At 41.7% G+C, this 21,552-nt stretch overlaps 1 protein-coding gene across 1 annotated transcript in view; it reads right to left on the bottom strand.

Annotated features, from left to right (window-relative positions):
• The window catches only part of UBXN2A (UBX domain protein 2A), a 43,884-nt gene that overhangs the window by 5,040 nt on the left and 17,292 nt on the right, over positions 1-21,552 (bottom strand). The window contains exons 3-6 of the mRNA XM_066386311.1: positions 18,775-18,913; positions 17,806-17,912; positions 11,160-11,297; positions 10,120-10,278 (exon numbers count right to left, since the gene is read on the bottom strand). Coding sequence (XP_066242408.1) covers positions 10,120-10,278; positions 11,160-11,297; positions 17,806-17,912; positions 18,775-18,913 — 543 coding nt within the window. The remainder of the gene's footprint in view (positions 1-10,119; positions 10,279-11,159; positions 11,298-17,805; positions 17,913-18,774; positions 18,914-21,552) is intronic.

Below are 21,552 nucleotides of genomic sequence, written 5' to 3'. Positions count from 1 at the left end.
AGAGACAGAGAGGAAGGAGAGGGGGAGGGGTGGAGAAGCAGATGGGCGCCTCTCCTGTGTGCTCTGGCTGGGAATCGAACCCGGGACTCCTGCATGCTAGGCCGATGCTCTACCACTGAACCAACCGGCCAGGGCCATGGTTAACTTTTTAAAGAGTACAGTCGTCCCTTGCCATATTGCAGTTTACTTTTCAAGGTCTCACTGTATTGCAGATTTTTAAATTATATATATTTAATTTTGTATCATTGATTTTTTGCTATATCGTGGGATTTTGCGGTATATAGGTATTTTTATATATTTATTATTTTAATTATTTTTGCAGTAAAATATGCATTTTCCAGCCTAAAAAATTGAAAAAGTTTATGAGTGTGGGGAGGGTTTATAAAGTCTTAAAATATATATAAATAATAAAATAAATATAAGACTGCTACTCCGCGGATTTTCACCTATCGCAGGGGTTCTGGAACCTAAGCCTCGCAAGAGATGAGGAACCACTGTACTTATTTTTTAAAGATACCTACTGAAATATTTACATATCAACTATCTGAAGTCTGGGATTTACTCAAAAATAGTTCAGTGAAAACTAAGGGATAGATCAGTATCTTCTCTTTGCTTTTGTATAGATCTCAGAGTTTCTATCATCAAAAGTTTACATATCTACATATCTAGCTCTGAACGGAACAAAAATAGTCCAACTAGGAATCCTACACAGACAGACACTGATTTCTCTTAAATACCAAGTCATGCTGTGCTTCAACTCCAGTCAGGAAAATCCTTACTCGGTGCAGACAGAATCTAAGTTAGTATAACGACCTCTATAGAAAATAATCATTGCAGTCTTGAAGGTAGCTCAGAGTTCTGTTCACCGAAGAAAGTGTGTATATATTTAGAGGGAGAGCGCGTATGCAGTTCACCAAAGCTAAGATGACATTGACTTTAAAACACATCCTTTTACATATTATTTTAAAAATCCAGGATTACGGAAAATATTTTCTGAACACTTAGAATTTTTATTTTATACTTATTAAAAGAGAACTTTTAATTTCATACAAACATTGATCAAATCACTCATGTGCTTCCATAATAGAAACAGAAGAAAATGGTTGTCAATCCATTTGAACATTATTAGACTTGGACCCTCTGACTCATGTTGGATTTGGTAGTTCTATACATGTTTCCCACATAATGCCCACCCTCTGAGACATCAGGTGTGCTGTGATATGGAGCTTCTTTTACAAGGTGCTCTGTTACTGTCTCTGGGATGCTTTTGTTCAGCTGACACTTGTTCTGCATGTTTTGAAGCAGACATTAGAGCAAAGACAATTCTCACATGATTGCCATATGGCCAAAAATAGATGCATCCCCATTTCAGAGATGCTAAAATGTGAAAAAATGTACAATTCAGAATTAAATACAGCATAGCAAGAAAGATAAAATTCTCTCAATCAATTCACTAAAAATCATGAACTGCCACTCTATTAACCTGTGCAGTTACCAAAAATGTCTAGGACATGGCCCTGTGTATTTATTTGGGTACCAAAAATTGAACAACTGGGCCCTGGCTGGTTGGCTCAGCAGTAGAGCATTGGCCTGGCTTATGGAAGTCTCAGGTTTGATTCGCAGTCAGGGCACACAAGAGAAACAACTATCTGCTCCCCATTTCTACTTTCCCTTCCTGCAGCCATGGTTCAAATGAGCAAGTTAGCCCCCGGTGCTGAGGATGGCTCCACGGCCCGCCTCAGGCGCTAAAATAGCTAAGTTGCCAAGCAACAGAGCAGCAGACCCAGATGGGCAGAACTTTAGCCCCAGACTTGGGTTGCCGGGTAGATCCTGGTTGGGACGCATGCAGGAGTTTGTCTCTCCGCCTCCCTGCCTCTCACTTGATTGAAAAAAAAAATTGAACAATTAAAGGCTAAACCTTGTGGCAAACAACATAAATATAAAACAGTAAAGATTAAAGGAACTGGGCCCTGGCCGGTTGGCTCAGTGGTAGAGTGTCGGCCTGGTGTGCGGAAGTCCCAGGTTCGATTCCCGGCCAGGGCACACAGGAGAAGCGCCCATCTGCTTCTCCACCACTCCCCCTCTCCTTCCTCTCTGTCTCTCTCTTCCCCTCCCGAGGCTCCATTGGAGCAAAGATGGCCCGGGCGCTGGGGATGGCTCCTTGGCCTCTGCCCCAGGCGCTAGAGTGGCTCTGGTCGCGACAGAGCGACGCCCTGGAGGGGCAGAGCATCGCCCCCTGGTGGGCAGAGCTTCGCCCCTGGTGGGCGTGCCGGGTGGATCCTGGTCAGGCACATGCGGGAGTCTGTCTGACTGTCTCTCCCCGTTTCCAGCTTCAGAAAAATACAAAAAAGATTAAAGGAACTGTATAGTAAAAATTACAAATGTATACTGTGATCTCTATAATCACATTAAGATGAAAAAAAGCAAATCTTAAAAGCTGTAAGAAGATTAAAATAATACTTGTTAAGCTCAAAAGGAAGCAAGAAAGAAGGAATAAAGAATAAAAAGACATGGGGTAAATAAAGAAAAACCAAAGAGCAAGATGACAGCCTTGAACCCAACTAGTTCAGGCTACTCTATGGATTAAATACTGTACAGTTGGCCAATCAAAGTTTTTTATTTAAAAATTTTTAGAAAGATTTTGTTTATTGATTTAACAGAGAAAGAAGAGAGAGGGAACAAGAAGTGTCATCTCATAGTTGCTTCACTTTAGTTGTTCATTGACTAATTGCTTTTTTTATTGTATTTTTTCTGAAGTGAGAAGCAGGAAAGCAGAGAAAGACAGACTCCTGCATGCGCCTGACCGGGATCCACCTGGCATGCTCACCAGGGGGCGATGCTCTGCCCATTTGGACTGCTGCTCTGTTGCAACCGAAGCCATTCTAGCACCTGAGGCGGAGGCCATGGAGCCGTCCTCAGTACCCAGGCAAACTTTGCTCCAATGGAGCCTTGGCTGCTGGAGGGGAAGAGAGAGACAGAGAAAGGAGAAGAGAGGGGGAGGGGTGGAGAAGCAGATGGGCGCTTCTCCTGTGTGCCCTGGCTGGGAATTGAACCCAGGACATCCACACACCGGGTCGACACTCTACCAGGGCCGATCAATTGCTTTCTGTATGTGCCTTGACCTGGCCAGCTCAGGGTTTTGAACCGGTGATCTCAGCATTCCAGGATGACACTATCTACTGTGCCACCACAGGTCAGGCCAATCAAGGTTTTTTAAATGCTTTAATCATTTGGTGAAAATAATCGAGGTGATACCTGTTACTTGAAATATCAAAAGTATTTTTCTAGGCAAAGAAGTTGTGGTTAAAATATTTTATTTCCCTAAAAAGAAACAAACTTGGACAGGAATAACAAATCCTCCCTTCTATTTTCCACATTTTAGTGTGCCCTCCTTTCATTTGAAAAGAATTTGTATCACAAAACATTTCAGGGAACTATTTTAAACAAATGCTTCGTCTATTATTATGATAATCAGTTCTGATTCTAGCTGTCTGGGATAGTTTTGACATTTAGAAATAATATAAGTGAGCCTGACCAGGTGGTGGTACAGTAGATAGAGTGTCGAACTGGGACATGGAGGACTCAGGTTTGAGACCCCAAGGTTGCCGGATTGATTTGTGGGCTCACCAGCTTGAGTGCAGGGTCGCTGGCTTGAGTGTAGGATTATAGACATGACCCCATGGTCACTGTCTTGAGCCCAAAGGTTGCTGGCTTGAATCCCAAGGTCACTGGCTTGAGCAAGGGGTCACTTTCTCTGCTGTAGCTCCCTGGTCAAGGCACATATGAGAAAGCAATCAATGAATAACTAAGGACCTGCAAGGAAGAATTGATGCTTCTCATCTCTCTCCCTTCCTGTCTGTCTGTCCCTATCCATCCCTCTCTCTGACTCTTGTCAAAAAAAAGGAAAAAAAGAAAAAAGAAAATAATATACCGTTATTTCCCCATGTATAAGATGCACCTTAATTTTGGGGTGTGAAATTTGAAAAAAAATGTATTACATAAAGTTATTGAACTCAAGTTTTATTTTATTATTATTATTATTTATTCATTTTAGAGAGGAGAGGGAGAGACAGAGAGAGAGAGAGAGAGAGAGAGAGGAGAGACAGAGAGAGAGAAGGGGGGGAGGAGCTGGAAGCATCAACTCCCATATGTGCCTTGACCAGGCAAGCCCAGGGTTTCGAACCGGCGACCTCAGCATTTCCAGGTCGACGCTTTATCCACTGAGCCACCACAGGTCAGGCCTATTTTTTTCTTTTTTCAGAGACAGAGAGAGTCAGAGAGAGGGATAGATAGGGATAGACAGGAACAGAGAGAGATGAGAAGCATCAATCATTAGTTTTTCGTTGCGACACCTTAGTTGTTCATTGATTGCTTTCTCATATGTGCCTTGACCGTGGGCCTTCAGCAGACTGCTCAAGCTGGCGACCTCGGGGTCTCGAACCTGGGTCCTACGAATCCCAGTCCAATTCTCTATCCAGTGCGCCACCGCCTGGTCAGGCTCAAGTTTTATTCATCATAAAATTCATACAACTCCTCATCACTGTCAAAACTCCCATTCATTAGCTTGTCCTCATCTGTGTCTGATGACGAATCATCCTCTTCATATGTTGCCTCGTCCTCAGCTCCATCTATGGCATTTGAAATGCCACAACCACTGTGTAAGACGCACCCAGTTTTTAGACCCCAAAGTTTTCAAAAAAGGGTGCATCTTATACATGCGTAAATACGGTAAGTGAAATGTTGTGAAGATAGCCAAACAGATAGAAAGCACTCAGTAGATTGTAGCTAAAAACAAAACAAAACCAAAAAAGACTGTTAGCCTAGCCTAGATATATAAACCATATTCAAATAACTATTTACAAGAAACACTTTTAAATATACAGATACCAATAAATATGATAAATATGTAGGTAAGTTAAAATTAAAAGGAAGGAGAAAGATATACCAAGCAAGCACTAATCTTAAGGAAGCTGCTGTGGCTACATTAACAACAGGCAAAGTAAATGTCAACATAAAATTATTAGGGACAAAAAGCAACATTTCTTAAAGCTAAAGAGGTCAACTAATAAAAACACACACACACAGCAATTTTATCTCTATACAAACCTAATTATATAGTTTTAACATATATAAAGTAAGTGTTGACAGAAAGAAAAAATAGACAAATCTACAGTCACAGCTGGAGATTTTAGCACAACTCTATGTAACTGATAAAATAAACGTTAAGAAAAATCAATAATTAATTGATAATACAGTGACAATAATGACAATGTAGAGTTGGCAAAAGGAGAGATAGACAGACCAATCAAACAGAATGAAGAGTCTAGAACAGATCATTTGATTTACAAAAAGATGCCACAGTAACTGGGTCAAGAAAGGATAGTCTTTTCCATACACAGTGCAATAAACAACACTTTGCTGTTGACCTGGGATCTTAATACAGTAATACAAGTAAATGCTTGCTTAGTGCGACTTGCCCTCTTGTGCCCGTGCCCTCGCTATCAGATCCGCACAGGCAGGTAGTTTGTGATTCACTCACAGACCTACAGTAATATCAGAGCTCCCATGGATGACCTGGAGATGTATGAATGAGCCCTGCTGAGATCAGCAAAGTCACAACACATGACACATGAGAAATAAATACTTATTGTTCTATGCCATGAGATTTTTGTGACTCTTTACTGAGCAATGCTAATTGATACCTCCATACAAACAAACACGAGCCTGGACCATTACCAGTAAAAATAGAACAGATAATTATAGTCATATAAAGGATTATAGTACAGTAATGAAAAGGAATGAGCTGCCTGACCAGGCGGTGGCACAGTGGATAGAGCATCGGTTTGGGATGTGGAAGGACCCAAGTTCGAGACCCCAAGCTCGCCAGCTTGGACCCAAGATCACTGGCTCGAGCAAGGGGTTACTCAGTCTGCTGAAGGCCCGCGGTCAAGGCACATATGAGAAAGCAATCAATGAACAACTAAGGAGTCCCAACGAAAAACTGATGATTGATGCTTCTCATCCCTCTCCGTTCCTGTCTGTCTGTCTCTATCAATCCCTCTCTCTTTAAAAAATAAATAAATTTAAAACAGAAAATGAATGAGCTACAGCTACACATATCAACATGGGTGCAGTCTCCAAAACATAATATTGAACAAACGAAAAAAAAGTTTAGCGGAATCCATTAAATATGATTCCATTCAAAACTGCCTTTCCCTTTTCCCAATGAGTAACTCAGTCTGAGTCACATTAATAGGGCAAAACACGGAAGCACCCAGTCAGAAGTGAGAAGAGGCTATGGTGGCCCAGAACAGGGAACCAAAGTCCAAGTAAGGTGAAGAAGGCACATGACAGGAAAGCTGCCCCTGCCTCCCCTGCAGGCTGTCAGCAGAGCAGCAGGAGGAGGGTGTCTGTGCAAAGGCGTGGTGAGGCAGGGGGGAGGGAATGGGGCGTTGTTGGGTGGTGGTGGTGGTGTGCTAGAGCAAAGGAAGGTTAGGCGAGTGTCCACAGAGAAGAGCAGTCCAGTGCAGGGTGTCACAGGCCAAGTGGGGTAGGGCTGTATGCAAATTAAGGGGTGGAGCCCTATGCAAATTGAGGGGTAGGAGGAACAGAGGCATAGAGCAGGCTGTTGCCAGCAGAAAACGAGCTCATGCAGAGGAGTGGCCAAGTGCAGTGCACTGGAACCAGAGGGTGGGGAGAGTGTTGGGAGCACCGGGAGGAGGGAGACACAGTTTCAGAGCCTGAGAGGGGGAAGAGGTCATTGGCACGGAGCTGATGTGTCAAGAGACCCAGCAGGAAGGGAAGGGAAACTACGTGAGAACTCAACAGGGAGAGTTAAACCCTGTGAAGAGGCTTCCACGTGGGGGAGGAGGCAACAGTAGGAAAAGGAGATGGGTTACATACAGGAGAAATGACAAATAAATATGTGAAGAATAATTGCAACCAGGCTTTTCTCACTGTGGGAGAAGTTACAAATATGGGAAGGGGAAAACTAGAATAAACCCTGTGGTGGTGGTAGATTGAAGTTGGAGGTATGTATGTGAAATCATGGATTTTGATAAACAAAGATATAGTGATACAGATGTAAATGTATGTGCACATGTGTGTGTATATATGTGCACATACATTCATGTGTGAGTATACACCTGTAGCTCTGTTCACTCAGAGGGCCTGGGAGTGACGGCATCGAAATAAGCAGTAAGTATCCCGCATACCCAGAACCTGGCTTTCTCAACACCACTGTGCACGAAACAAGACCAGGGCTCCTTAGGAAAAGTATAGAACAAACCTGAAGATTTATTTTGGGCCAGAAAATAAAGAAATGCTCAAAGAATGACCATGTCAAAAGTTTAAAGGCAGTCCCACTGACTGTATCTGGGACAATCTAAGACTCTGTTGGTAAGAGATTATATATAACCCATTGCATAAAATAGGAAACCATGAGTAGATACAGATGTAAATAAATAAATGAATAAATTTGATATATTAGGAAAAACATGATAATTATGCAACTTCAAACTTCTTCCCCATAAATATATACTACTTACAAAGAGAAAAAAAAAACAGTGTAAGAGCTTGGCAGATACCATTTTATTTATTTATTATTTATTATTTTTTTTCTTTTGCCTTTTTTGCAGATACCATTTTAATCAAGTGAACAAATTTAACATCATCACAATGGGGCAAAATGTGAATGATGCTATCTGATAGAATGCCAAGAAACATAGAAAGTATCATTTCTCTGATATTCCTGCCAAAAGTAGTGATCTAAATATAATCACGAGAAACCATCAAATTAAAACAAAATTAGCCTGTAATTTTAAAAACTGTTGAGGTTATGAAAAGCAATGAAACACTGAGGAACTATATTTCAAATTGAGACATGACAACTAATGCAATGTGTGATTCTGAATGGGCTGGGGAATAAAGATGACACCTGATTAAATGGCAAACATTGAATGGGTGACTATTAGTTGGTAGAAGTGTATCAATGTTAAATTCCCATCTAAAGATGGCTGGATTGTAGTTATGTGGAAAAATGTTCTTGTTCATAGGAAATAAAGTATTTTGGGTGATGGATCATCAGATTGGCAACTTAGTCTTAAATAGTTAGAACAGTTCTTATACTGTTCTTGAAACTTTTCGGTATGGTTATGGTTGTTTTAATGTTTAAACCAGTTATTTGCAAATGAACAAAACAACTCTTTTTTTAGGGATACCTATAGACACGGTACAACTGAATAAAAGTAAAAAATGATTAACAAAAATTTAAAACAAAGTTTATCTCTTGCACAGAAGGGAAGAGATATGATCAGGGAAATGCACATAGGTATATTTGTTTTTTTTATTTTTTTATTTTTCTGAAGCTGGAAACGGGGAGAGACAGTCAGACAGACTCCCGCATGCGCCCGACCGGGATCCACCCGGCACGCCCACCAGGGAGCGATGCTCTGCCCCTCCAGGGTGTCGCTCTGCCGCAACCAGAGCCACTCTAGTTGCTCTGCCCCTCCAGGGTGTCGCTTTGCCGCGACCAGAGCCACTCTAGCGCCTGGGGCAGAGGCCAAGGAGCCATCCCCAGCGCCCAGGCCATCTTTGCTCCAATGGAGCCTTGGCTGCGGGAGGGGAAGAGAGAGACAGAGAGGGAGGGGGGGGTGGAGAAGCAAATAGGCGCTTCTCCTATGTGCCCTGGCCGGGAATCGAACCCGGGTCCCCCGCACGCCAGGCCGACGCTCTACTGCTGAGCCAACCGGCCAGGGCCGTGTATTTGTGTATGTTTTGAGCTAAGTGGTACATGTGTTTGTTTTGTTACTATTTTAACTATGCATATATATTTTTGATTATCTGTATAATATTTCTGTCTCAAAAATTTTAAGTGCTTTTAAATAAAGAAGGAAACCAATATACAATATGTTCCTATCTTTAATTGAAATGAAAAATAATTTAAGACCTAAAAGATTGGAAACATCCATTAAACTGATAATAGTGATTATCTCTGGGTGATGGATTTAAATGGACTTTAATTTCTTTCAATACTTTGCAGTATTTTCATTCTTTTTCTTTTAAAATTCATTTTCTTTTCTTTTTCTTTTTATTTATTCATTTTAGAGAGGAGAGGGAGAGACAGAGGGAGAGAGAGAAAGAGGAGAGACACAGAGAGAGAGAAAGGGGGGAGGAGCTGGAAGCATCAACTCCCATATGTGTCTTGACCAGGCAAGCCCAGGGTTTCAAACTGGTGACCTCAGCATTTCCAGGTCGACACTTTATCCACTGCGCCACCACAGGTCAGGCCAGTATTTTCATTCTTTTCTTTTTTTGTATTTTTTCTGAAGTGAGAAGCAGGGAAGCAGAGACAGACTCCTACATGCTCCTGACAGGGATCCACCCGGCATGCCCACCAGGAGGCAATGCTCTGCCCATCTGGGCTGCTGCTCCGTTGTAACCGGAGCCATTCTAGCACCTGAGGCGAAGGCTATGGTGCCAGCACATGGGCCAACTTTGCTCCAATGGAGCCTTGGCTGCAGGAGGGGAAGAGATAGAAAGGAGAGGGGGAAGGGTGGAGAAGCAGATGGATGCCTCTCCTGTGTGCCCTGGCTGGGAACTGAACCTGGGACTTCCACATGCCAGGCTGATGCTCTACCACTGAGCCAAGCATCCAGGACTATTTTCATTCTTTTTCTACAGTTAACAAAGATATGCATATAATGCTAATGATAGATTTTTTTTTTTTTTAGCAAGAGACAGGGACGGATGGACAGACAGAAAGGGAGAGAGACGAGAAGCATCAACTTGTTGTTGTGGCTCTGTAGTTGTTCACTGATTATTTCCTAATATTTGCCTTGGCTGAGGGCTCCAGGTGAGCTAGTGACCCCTTGCTCAAGCCAGTAACCTTGGGCTCAGGCAAGCAACCCTGCACTCAAGCTGGTGATCCTGCACTCAAGCCAGCGACCTTGGTGTTTCCAACCTGGGACCTCATCATCCCAGGTCGACACTCTATCCACTGTGCCACCAGTCAGGTGATTCTTGGTTAGTTCTTAAAACAACTCTTGACTGAACTTAATAGTAGAAATAAAAATTAGAATCAGGAAAAAAATTAGACAAATAATTAAATAAAAGACTCACCTATGAGATATGTTAAATTTTTGAACAATCCTTTTCCCACTCGCTAACCAAATCTGTATGTTAGTGATTGGTTCCAGGTAGTTTAGTGTGACAGTAGACAAATTATTTTTCTTCTCAACTTCAAAATTTTTTGCTTTAGAAATAATTTTCGGTGTGGCACTACAAAAATCCAGACAACAAAGTCAGATGCATGTTTTCTTTATTAAGCAGAACTTTATCATTAAACAACTACTATAAAAATTTTACATTAAATATAGCTTTTAGGAAGATTTTAGTAAGTCACTGCTGTTTCCTCAGTAATAACATAAAGACATTAGTTATGTCCATTATATATGATTATTGATATATAATAATATTATGCATATCCAAATAATTTGTAAGCTTATAGAGTGCCACATAAAACATATTGTTAGTAGTATATTTGAATTATACAGACTTGACCTTTACCTATTGCAGGTTAAATTTTCTAAAAGAAGTGAAAGGGAACAAAGCTTTTTGATCATTCTGAAAATCACATCCAGATATTTTAAATGTGTGAATTACTGATCTTGATAACTAATAAATGGGAGTTCATAAAAATAAAAGTGATTCCACATCTAACCTCTTTGCATATTATCATAAAGCATAATTAGATATAATAAAGACTGTAAAATTTGAAAATAATTCAAGGTTCTGGTACTGATACTAACTTTTATCAGGCATTTTTTCATTTTTATTACCTCAAAATTTAGATCTTTTTTCAAATTTATTGATTGATTTTATATATAGAGAAACGTGTCCTCAATAAGCCAGGCCCTTTTGGTTTGATGAAATCAAACAAGTCTCCAAGATTTTTTTTTTAATATAGTGTCAGCGTATGTTAATTTACAGTAAGGTAAATATGACTTAAAGGAATCTTCATAAAAGCTAATGTGAAAAATTTCATTTCCAGTGAGAGAAATGCTAAGCTCTGTATTTGTGGTCTACCTGGTAAAGTAGCGATGGGCTGAATATTAGTCAAACCTCTGCTAACGGAAAGCACAGGTCATGAGCCTACTCACCTTCCCAGTCTGTGACCCTGTCCTGAGAAGGGCTGGAACACAGGCTTCGTTGATATACACACTTCATGTTTCTTATCTTCAACTTTAATATCCACCTCCTCTTTATCAAACGTTCCCTGTAACTCTAAAGGTAATTCCCTTAGAAGGGAAAGAAACAAAGTCATAAAGATCCCAGTGTTTTTTCTTTCTCTGAAAAACATATTCTATATGCAAAAAGAATTGAAAAATATATAGAAATAAGACAAATAAGCTTTGCAATAAAAAAATCGAGTGTACTTGAAATAAGTTAAATAGTATGAATACCAGAAAAATCAAGAGGAACAATAAAGAGTAATTTTTAAGACTACAAATTCATGAACAGCTTGAGTTATTCAGTAAGTTATGGAGTACCTAGAATAGTACTAAAGTCATAAGATATTTGATGACTATATGCTGCTAAATTTACACAACTCGGTCATTTTTATAGGTGTCTGAATAGGGCTTAAAATGTACTAGAAAAATCAAGCTCTCATTTCAATTTTTCAATGAAAACATTTATTCTGGAAATGACAAATAAAGTATAAAATGTGTGAATTTTAAAAATTGTTTTCACATTTTATCTTCCTAACAGGATGATTAAAGTTAACACAGGATTTAAACCCAGTCTAGGGCTTTGTCTAGTACACCACAAATATCTCTCCCATTTTACTCAAGCCTAACCTGTGGTGGCGCAGTGGATAAAGCATTGACCACTTTACTCAAACACATTACGCTCCCAAGAGCACATCCTGGTACACAGCAGGATGTGGACAATTATCTGTTAAATCTTATGACCTTTTATTATTATTTTTTATGATCTTTTAAAGGCACTTGAAAGTTTATAATGTTACGGCATATACTTGATATAAGCAATGAAGTTACATGGGAAAATTTTTAACAAATTATAAATTTTAACAAAATTTAAAGAATTATTAACTTTTGTGATAACCTTTTAGAAAATTATTTTTCTGATAACTGATACAAATTTATTTAGTATATATTTATGATTTGTGTACTTTTCTGTATATTATCATACTTCAAATATTTGTCTTAAGATTTTATTTACTGATTTTACAGGGACAGGGGATGAAAAGTTCAACTTATAGTTGTTTCACTTTAGTTTTTCACTGATTGCTGTCATATGTGCCTTGATTAGGCAAACCCAGGGTTTTTTGAACCAATGACCTCCGCATTCCAGGCTGATGCTCTATCCACTGTGCCCTCACAGGCCAGGCTGTTATACTTCCAACTTTTAAAATTTTTTTTTTTTTTTTGTATTTTTCTGAAGCTGGAAACGGGAGAGACAGTCAGACAGACTCCCGCATGCGCCCGACCGGGACCACCCGGCATCCCACCAGGGGGCAACGCTCTGCCCACCAGGTGGCGATGCTCTGCCCCTCCGGGGCGTCGCTCTGTTGCGACCAGAGCCACTCCAGCGCCTGGGGCAGAGGCCAAGGAGCCATCCCCAGCGCCCGGGCCATCCTTGCTCCAATGGAGCCTTGCTGCGGGAGGGGAAGAGAGAGACAGAGAGGAAGGAGAGGGGGAGGGGTGGAGAAGCAGATGGGTGCCTCTCCTGTGTGCCCTGGCCGGAAATCGAACCCGGGACCTCTGCACGCCAGACCGACGCTCTACCACTGAGCCAACCGGCCAGGGCCTCCAACTTTTAAATTTATGAGTAATACATGCTTGTTCTAAAAAACTAAGGCTTAAAAAATGTAAATACATATCAACTTGAAACTCACAGTCCTTATGATAGCACTTTTACTTTAATGAAAAAGTATAATGTTGTGTCTCCTAGATTTTTTCTACACATCTGGTAAAACTCTGCATTTTGCCACGGATGGTATCAATCTACACACACTATCCTGTATTCTGCAAACTGCTTTTTTTTAAAGCAAAATACCACTGAAATATTCTCGTCTTAGCATACCAATATATGTCATTCATTTTTACCAAATACACACTATTATTGTTATAAAGCAGATCAAATAATATAAACATATTTTTTTCCAGCCCTGGCCGGTTGGCTCAGTAGTAGAGCGTTGGCCTGGCGTGCGGGAGTCCTGGGTTCAATTCCTGGCCAGGGCACACAGGAGAAGCGCCCATCTGCTTCTCCACCCCTCCCCCTCTCCTTCCTCTCTGTATCTCTCTTCCCCTACCGCAGCCAAGGCTCCATTGGAGCCAAGTTGGCCCGGGCGCTGAGGATGGCTCTGTGGCCTCTGCCTCAGGCGCTAGAATGGCTCTGGTTGCAACAGAGCGACACCCCAGATGGGCAGAGCATCGCCCCCGGTGGGCATGCCGGGTGGATCCTGGTCGGGCGCATGCGGGAGTCTGTCTGACTGCCTCCCCGTTTCCAACTTCAGAAAAATACAAAACATATTTTTTCCCACATTTTCCTACTGATTTGTCAGAATTGTGTATAATCTCCATTTATATGACACATGTGAAACAAGCATGCTCAGCTTGGTATTTATTGTTAGACTGTATATAGTGTCTTTTGATATATGTGCTTTTAATATTTATAAAATCAAATTTATCCATCTTTCTTATATTGCTTCTGGAATTCATGTCAATAATAGCTATATACAACAACAGGGATGAATATGCAAAAGAAGTAACCTGAATAGACACAAAAAATAAACACACTCCATTTACATCAAGTTCAAAAACAGATGAAATGAAATCACAGTGTTTAGGAATCCATGATACATGAGTTAGAACTATAAATACAGCAAAAATAAATTATTAAAGTCAGGATAGCATAACTTCTGTGATATTTCTACTGATAATATGCAATCTGAATCTTATCATGAAGACAAAACTCAGGAAATCTGAAGTATGAGGCATTCTATATAGTTTGGTTCTATAATCTCTTCAAGTGTTAAGGTCACTAAAGAATCAAAGAGAACTGAGCAACTGTTCCATTGTGAAGGAGACTAAAGAGACATGACATCTAAATGAAACATGTGATTCTGAATTGGATGTCTTTGCTATAAAGGATAATATTAAGACAAACAATGAAACAAATAGAGTCTGAGGATTAAATGGCAATAATATATCAATACAAGGTTGCATGGTGGTTATGTAGGAAAATGTCCTTGCTTATAGAAATATCACTTTAGCAACTTACTCTCAAATGGTTTTAGAAAAAAGTTCTTTGCACTATGCAGCTTTTGTGTAACTTTGAAGATTCAAAATTAATCACATTATATATTATAAAGCAATCTGAAATCTGTATATATATTACACATATATATATACAGAGATGTATATGTATACATTAAAAATTGGTCACTACCAGCTCTGGCCGGTTGGCTCAGTGGTAGAGCGTCGGCCTGGCGTGCAGGAGTCCCGGGTTCGATTCCCGGCCAGGGCACACAGGAGAAGCGCCCATCTGCTTCTCCACCCCTCCCCCTCTCCTTCCTCTCTGTCTCTCTCTTCCCCTCCCGCAGCCAAGGCTCCACTGGAGCAAAGTTGGCCCAGGCGCTGAGGATGGCTCTGTGGCCTCTGCCTCAGGCGCTAGGATGGCTCTGGTGGGCGTGCCGGGTGGATCCCGGTCGGGTGCATGCAGGAGTCTGTCTGGCTGCCTCCTGGTTTCCAACTTCAGAAAAATACAAAAAGAGAAAAAAAAAAAAATCGTCACTACTGAGAGAAGCAGCCAAGATGGCGGAGTGTTGAGTGAGAAGCCAGTTTGTGCAGAGTTTGTGCAGGGAGAAGGAAGGAGATGGGGAACAGAGGTGAATAAGTCTGGTGAGCTAGAAAGCTTTGATTCTAGGAAACTCGGATAAGTCAGTAGCTTTGTGAGCACTGAATGAGTGGGTTTTGGAGCCCAGTGTGTGTTTTTACTTGCCCGCCGGGTGCAAGCTAGGATTAAAGATGATGGCCGAAAAAAAAAAAAAAAAAAAAAAAAAAAAAAATTGGTCACTACCAATCCTGCTGTTTTAAAAACTAACAAAAACAGTACTTTGCACTGTGGTGCAATATAAATTGATGTTATACATAAAAGAAATGCGCTATGGCCCTGGCCGGTTGGCTCAGTGGTAGAGCGTCGGCCTGGCGTGCAGAGGTCCCGGGTTCGATTCCCGGCCAGGGCACACAGGAGAAGCGCCCATCTGCTTCTCCACCCCTCCCCCTCTCCTTCCTCTCTCTCTCTTCCCCTCCTGCAGCCGAGGCTCCATTGGAGCAAAGATGGCCCCGGCGCTGGGGATGGCTCCTTGGCCTCTGCCCCAGGCGCTAGAATGGATCTGGTCCGGACAGAGCAAGGCCCCGGAGGGGCAGAGCATCGCCCCCTGATGGGCAGAGCGTTGCCCCTGGTGGGCGTGCCGGGTGGATCCCGGTCGGACGCATGCGGGAGTCTGCCTGACTGTCTCTCCCCGTTTCCAGCTTCAGAAAAATACCAAAAAAAAAAAAAAAGAAAAATGCGCTATGGACAGAGTGTCATGGAACAGAAATTTAATACTGTATATCCTTCTTGGAGTGATATGAATATGAGCATCAATAGCTGAAAAAATGTTCATGCTTTTTTTTTTTTTTTTTTTTTTGTATTTTTCTGAAGCTGAAAACGGGGAGAGACAGTCAGACTCCCGCATGTACCCGACGGGGATCCACCCGGCACGCCCACCAGGGGCGATGCTCTGTCCACCAGGGGGCGATGCTCTGCCCCTCTGGGGCATCGCTCTGCAGTGACCAGAGCCACTCTAGCGCCTGGGGCAGAGGCCAAGGAGCCATCCCCAGCGCCCGGGCCATCTTTGCTCCAATGGAGCCTTGGCTGCGGGAGGGGAAGAGAGAGACAGAGAGGAAGGAGGGGAGGGGTGGAGAAGCAAATGGGCGCTTCTCCTATGTGCCCTGGCCGGGAATCGAACCCGGGTCCCCCGCACGCCAGGCCGATGCTCTACCGCTGAGCCAACTGGCCAGGGCCTGTTCATGCTTTTAATTCATTTATTTTCTTATTAGCAATCTATCCTGAAAGAGTAATCAGAGACACATATCAAAATTTAAACAATTATAGTAAAACATAGGAGTAAATCTTCAAGCCCTTGAATTAAACGATAGTTTCTTAAATATGATACCAGAAGCAAAAGTAACAAAAACAAAAACAGATAAATCAGACCTCATCAAAATAAAAAACTTTTGTGCTTCAAAGGACATCATCAAGAAAATGAAAAGCTCCGTTGGTTAGAGCATCGTCCCAAAGCACAGAGGTGACCGGTTTGATCCCTGGTCAGGGTGCCATTCCTTTCTTTAAAATCAGTTTAAAAAATTATATATATATATAAATAAAAATATAAAAGCCTGGCCTATGGTGGTGCAGTGGATAAAGTGTCGACCTGGAATGCTGAGGTCACTGGTTCGAAACCCTGGGCTTGCCCAGGGAGTTGATGCTTCCTGCTCCTCTCCCTTCTCTCTCTCTCTCTCTCTCTCTCTCTCCTCTCTCCCTCCCTCCCCTCTCTAAAATGAATAAAATAAAAATATAGTTAAAAAAAAAAGACAACACAACACAAATAATGGGATAAAGTCTTTTAAAATCATGCATCTGATAAGGGACTTGTATCTGGAATATATAAAGACCGAGCACAACTCAATAAAAAGGCAAATAACCAAATTTTTTAAATAGTCAAAGAAATGGAAAAAGAATCTGAATAAATTTTTTTTTGAAAGACTATATACACAGACTAATAAATACATGAAGAGATGTTGAACATCAATGGTCATTAAGGAAATGCAAATCAAAACCACAGTAAAATATGACTTCATATCCACTAGAATGGTTATAACAATAAGTTTTTTAAAAACTGACAAGTACTGACGATATGAAAAAATTGGAATTCTCATACACTGTTGGTGGGAATGTAAAATGGTACAATCACTTTGGAATATAGTCTGGCAGTTCTTCAAAAAGTTAAACATAGCCTGACCAGGCGGTGGCACAGTGGATAGAACGTCGGACTGGGATGCAGAGGACCCAGGTTTGAGACCCTGAGGTCACTAGCTTGAGCACAGGCTCATCTGGTTTGAGCAAAAGCTCACCAGCTTGGACCCAAGGTCGCTAGCTCGAGCAAGGCGTTATTCAGTCTACTGAAGGCCCGCAGTCAAGACACATATGAGAAAGCAATCAATGAACAACTAAGGTGTTGCAACAAAAAACTAATGATTGATGCTTCTTGTCTCTCTGCGTTCCTGTTTGTCCCTATCCCTCGTTCCAGCCCTGACTGGTTGGCTCAGTGGTAGAGCGTAGGCCCAGCGTATGGAAGTCCCAGGTTTGATTCCCGACCAGTGCACACAGGAGAAGCACCCATCTGCTTCTCCACCCTTCCCCCCTCTCCTTTCTCTCTATCTCTATCTTCCCCTCCTGCAGCCAAGGCTCCACTGGAGCAGAGTTGGCCCGGGCGCTGAGGATGGTTCCATGGCCTCCACCTCAGGCACTAGAATGGCTCTGGTTGCAATGGAGCAATGGCCCCAGATGGGCAGAGCATTGCCCCCTAGTGGGCTTGCTGGGTGGATCCTTTTCGGGTGCATGCAGTGGATCCTGTCTCTCTGCCTCCCTGCTTCTCACTTCAGAAAAATTAAAAAAAAGGATCGCTCCAAATTAAACATGCCTAAAATACCCTTCTATTTACAGATTACTTACCCTTTTTTGATGGAATTCAGAAACTGCTGACTTGCACCATCTGAATAACTTCTGAAATCATCATTGACTGTGAATCCATTTTTCCATAGTTTTATACTTACATCTACCTGCATAGCAGAAAGAAACAAAATGTACACTTGAAACCTACATAATTTTATTAATCAATGTTCACCCCAATAAATTCAATTATTAAAAGAAATAATGCATCATGTTAATAAAAAGTATGATACTTCTGTATCCTGTAGACATGCTTTATCTGTACTTCATATTTTGTCACAGAATATTAATAAAATGTGTACTGAAGGGTTGGGATTTAATAAAGTTTATAATTTTTACTGCTTCATCAAAAACATTCTCGCCTGACCCGGCAGTGGCGCAGTGAATAGAGCATCGTCAGACTGGGATGCAGAAGACCCAGGTTTGAGACCCCGAGGTCACCAGTTTGAGCGCGGGCTCATTTGGTTTGAGTAAAGCTCACCAGCTTGGACCCAAGGTCGCTGGCTCGAGCAAGGGGTCACTCGGTCTGCTGAAGGCCCACAGTCAAGGCACATATGAGAAAGCAATCAATGAACAACTAAGGTGTCGCAAAAGAAAAACTGATAATTGATACTTCTCATCTTTCTCCGTTCCTGTCTGTCTGTCCCTATCTATCCCTCTCTCTGATTCTCTGTTTTTGTAAAAAACAAAACAAAACAAACAAAACTCTCAGCTGAAACTAGGGTTTATTTCCCCCCACAAGTGCAAGCTAAGAATTCAGGAATTACTAGTAGTCAGTTTGGTGCCACTGATTCCTTCTAAGGGGCCAGCAGCTTTGGGACCCACCCTCGCTTCTGCAGCATCAGTGCAGTCAGTGTAGTAACAAGGCAATAACATTTGACTATTATTATGAAAACAGTTTGGACCTCGTGGATTCTCTAAAAGGTCCATATTTTGAAAAATACTGAAGAGAAAAAAGGGATGGGCACTTACCTGTTTCTTCTGTTCAGTGGGAGACAAGCATTTGGCACCAACCTTCTGAGCTTCCTCAAAAAGGCTGTCAACAAAATATTCACAGGATGTTTGTCGATTATCACTCAGAGGTTGACTGTCAGGTCCTGATTCACAAACCCTATACACACAAAAAAGAAAAACAAGCATTATCAACTACTAGCTCTCTAAAAATTTACATAAATTATCCTAGTTAAGGGATCTTGAACTACTCCCTTTCTTTTTCTTTTTCTTTTTCTGGTATTTTTCTGAAGTGAGAAGTGGAGAGGCAGAGAGACAGACTCCCGCATGTGCCCGACCGGGATCCACCAGGCAAGCCCACCAGGGGGCGATACTCTGCCCATCTGGGGCCGTTGCTCCATTGCAAACAGAGCCATTTTAGCATCTGTGGTGAGGCCATGTTGCCATCCTCAATGCTTGCTCCAGTGGAGCCTTGGCTGCAGGAGGGGAAAAGAAACAGAGAGAAGGGAGAGGGGGAGGGGTGGAGAAGCAGATGGTTGCTTCTCCTGTGTGCCCTGACCAGGAATTGAACCTGGGACATCCACATGCCAGGCTGACACTCTACTGCTGAGCCAACTGGCCAGGGCCAAGATGCTACTTCTAAGCCCATAGTTTAGACTTTCCTCTTAGTTAAGATAATAGATATGTGGCATTGGGAAGTCATTAACCATTTTGATCCTGAGCAGCATGTTCTCAGCCTCAGTCTGTTGACATTTGGGGAGGTATAATTCTTTGCTGTGCAAGCTGTCCTATGTATTAAAAGAGGTTCAGCAGTGTCCATGACCTCAAACCACTGGATGTCAGCAGTATGCATTCTCTTCCTCCCCCAAAGTATTATAACAATCAAAAACATCTCTGCTGTGGGGGTGAGGGGTAAATTTCACCAGGTTGAAAACCATTGGTCCAGAGTAAAAAATGTATTCTTTGTAAAGGGCTCAAAAAGGCTTTAAAAGGGGTTATGTTATACTTTTTGATAATAGAAAGCACTCCTGAAACTCAGGGTGATAATCCAGAAGGAAGTTATAATCATAGTTTTGCTACTTGGCACGTGTCAGAATGAGATGTCCCACTGAACATTTTTATTTCTAGTGGTTTAATACTCTGTTTTTCTTTTTTTAATGAGGTGACATACAATATTATATAGTTTCATGCAAAAAGAACATCTCAGTGAGGACTCTTGGAAGCTTGTGCCTGGTTTCCCCTGGACTTCACTCCATGTGCTGTTTCCCTTTGCTGATTTCGCTTTGTGTCCATTAGTAGGAGTCTATGCTATGAATCCTTTCAGCAAATCAGCAAACCTGGGGGTGGTCTTAGGACACAATCTCACAACGATATAGCTAGTATCAAATATACTGCTCACAAAAATTAGGGGATATTTCAAAGTGAATATGAAGTGATAAAATATCCTCTAGTTTTTGTGAGCAGTATATATATAAAACAAAAAACACCAGTGAAAAAAATAACAAATGTTCCTTTGGTACAGAAGCATTTACAAAGTATTTGTAAGTGTGAAATAAATATTTGTCTGTTTCTACAAAAAAAGAGCATGATCAGAGGTGGCACAGTGGATAAAGTCTCAACTCCCAACACTGAGGTCGCCAGTTAGAAACCCTGAGGTTGCTGGCTCTGAGGGTGAGCTTGTCAGCATGGAGTGGCTGGCTTGAAAGGGGCAGACGGTGGGGGGCATGCACATGATCCCAGAGCTGGCCAACTGGAGGCAGAAAGTCGCTGGCATGAAAAAACCAAGGTTGCTGGCTTTAGCAAAGGGAGGCTGACGTGGCCCGGGACAAGGCACTTATGAGAAGCTCAATGTACAACCAAAGTGAAAGCAACTACAAGTTGATGCTTCTCACCCTCACTCTCCCTTCCTGTCTTTCTTGCCTACTTTTCCTATCAAAACTAAAAAAAATAGGTAAGTAATAAAAAAGAGCATAATACAAAATGTATTTCACCTCAGATAAGTGAAAATAAACCTATATTGGTAAGAATCATAGATTTTGCATCAACCCTTTATTGAGTGACTTCTACAGGCTAATGTTACACTAAGTGCTTTATACTGGATATCTAATTCTTCCCCAAATCTTTCAGGTACCTAGGTATAGCCCCTGGTTATAGATGCAATATCGAAGCTCAAATAATCTACCTAAGTTCTTCAAAAGCCAGAGAGATAGTATAAGACAGAGATGGGATTCAAACCTAGGTTTATCGGACCCCAAAGACAAAATATTTCCACTGTGACTCCAATATAGAAGGCTAACGAAAAAAACAGTTCTTGAATTTCTTACTTATATGACAGATATAACATGCAAACAGAAAAATTTAACAAAAAAAATAAAGAAGAATGTCTTTATTTCACTTAAATTCTTTTAGGGACAGACAGACAGGAACGGAGAGAGATGAGAAGCATCAATCATCAGTTTTTCATTGCGACACCTTAGTTGTTCATGGCTCTCTCATTTGATGCTCCGTCCACTGCGCCACTACCTGGTCAGGCTCACTTAAATTCTTAAAAATACTTTTAGAAATTGTCAGGTCAACTGTCCTAACAAATTTTTTTTTTTTATCAATAACAAGAAGATTTAGTGACTTCACTAAAATCTACTCAATGCTGCAATGGTAAAAAAAATTACTTTAGGCCCTGGCCAGTTGGCTCAGTGGTAGAGCGTCGGCCAGGCGTGCAGGAGTCCTGGGTTCAATTCTTGGCCAGGGCACACAGGAGAAGCGCCCATCTGCTTCTCCACCCCTCCCCCTCTACTTCCT

The sequence above is a fragment of the Saccopteryx leptura genome, chromosome 5 (assembly GCF_036850995.1).
Source record: "Saccopteryx leptura isolate mSacLep1 chromosome 5, mSacLep1_pri_phased_curated, whole genome shotgun sequence".
Taxonomy (NCBI): Eukaryota; Metazoa; Chordata; class Mammalia; order Chiroptera; family Emballonuridae; genus Saccopteryx; species Saccopteryx leptura.
This window is presented reverse-complemented; position numbering and strand designations above follow the sequence as displayed.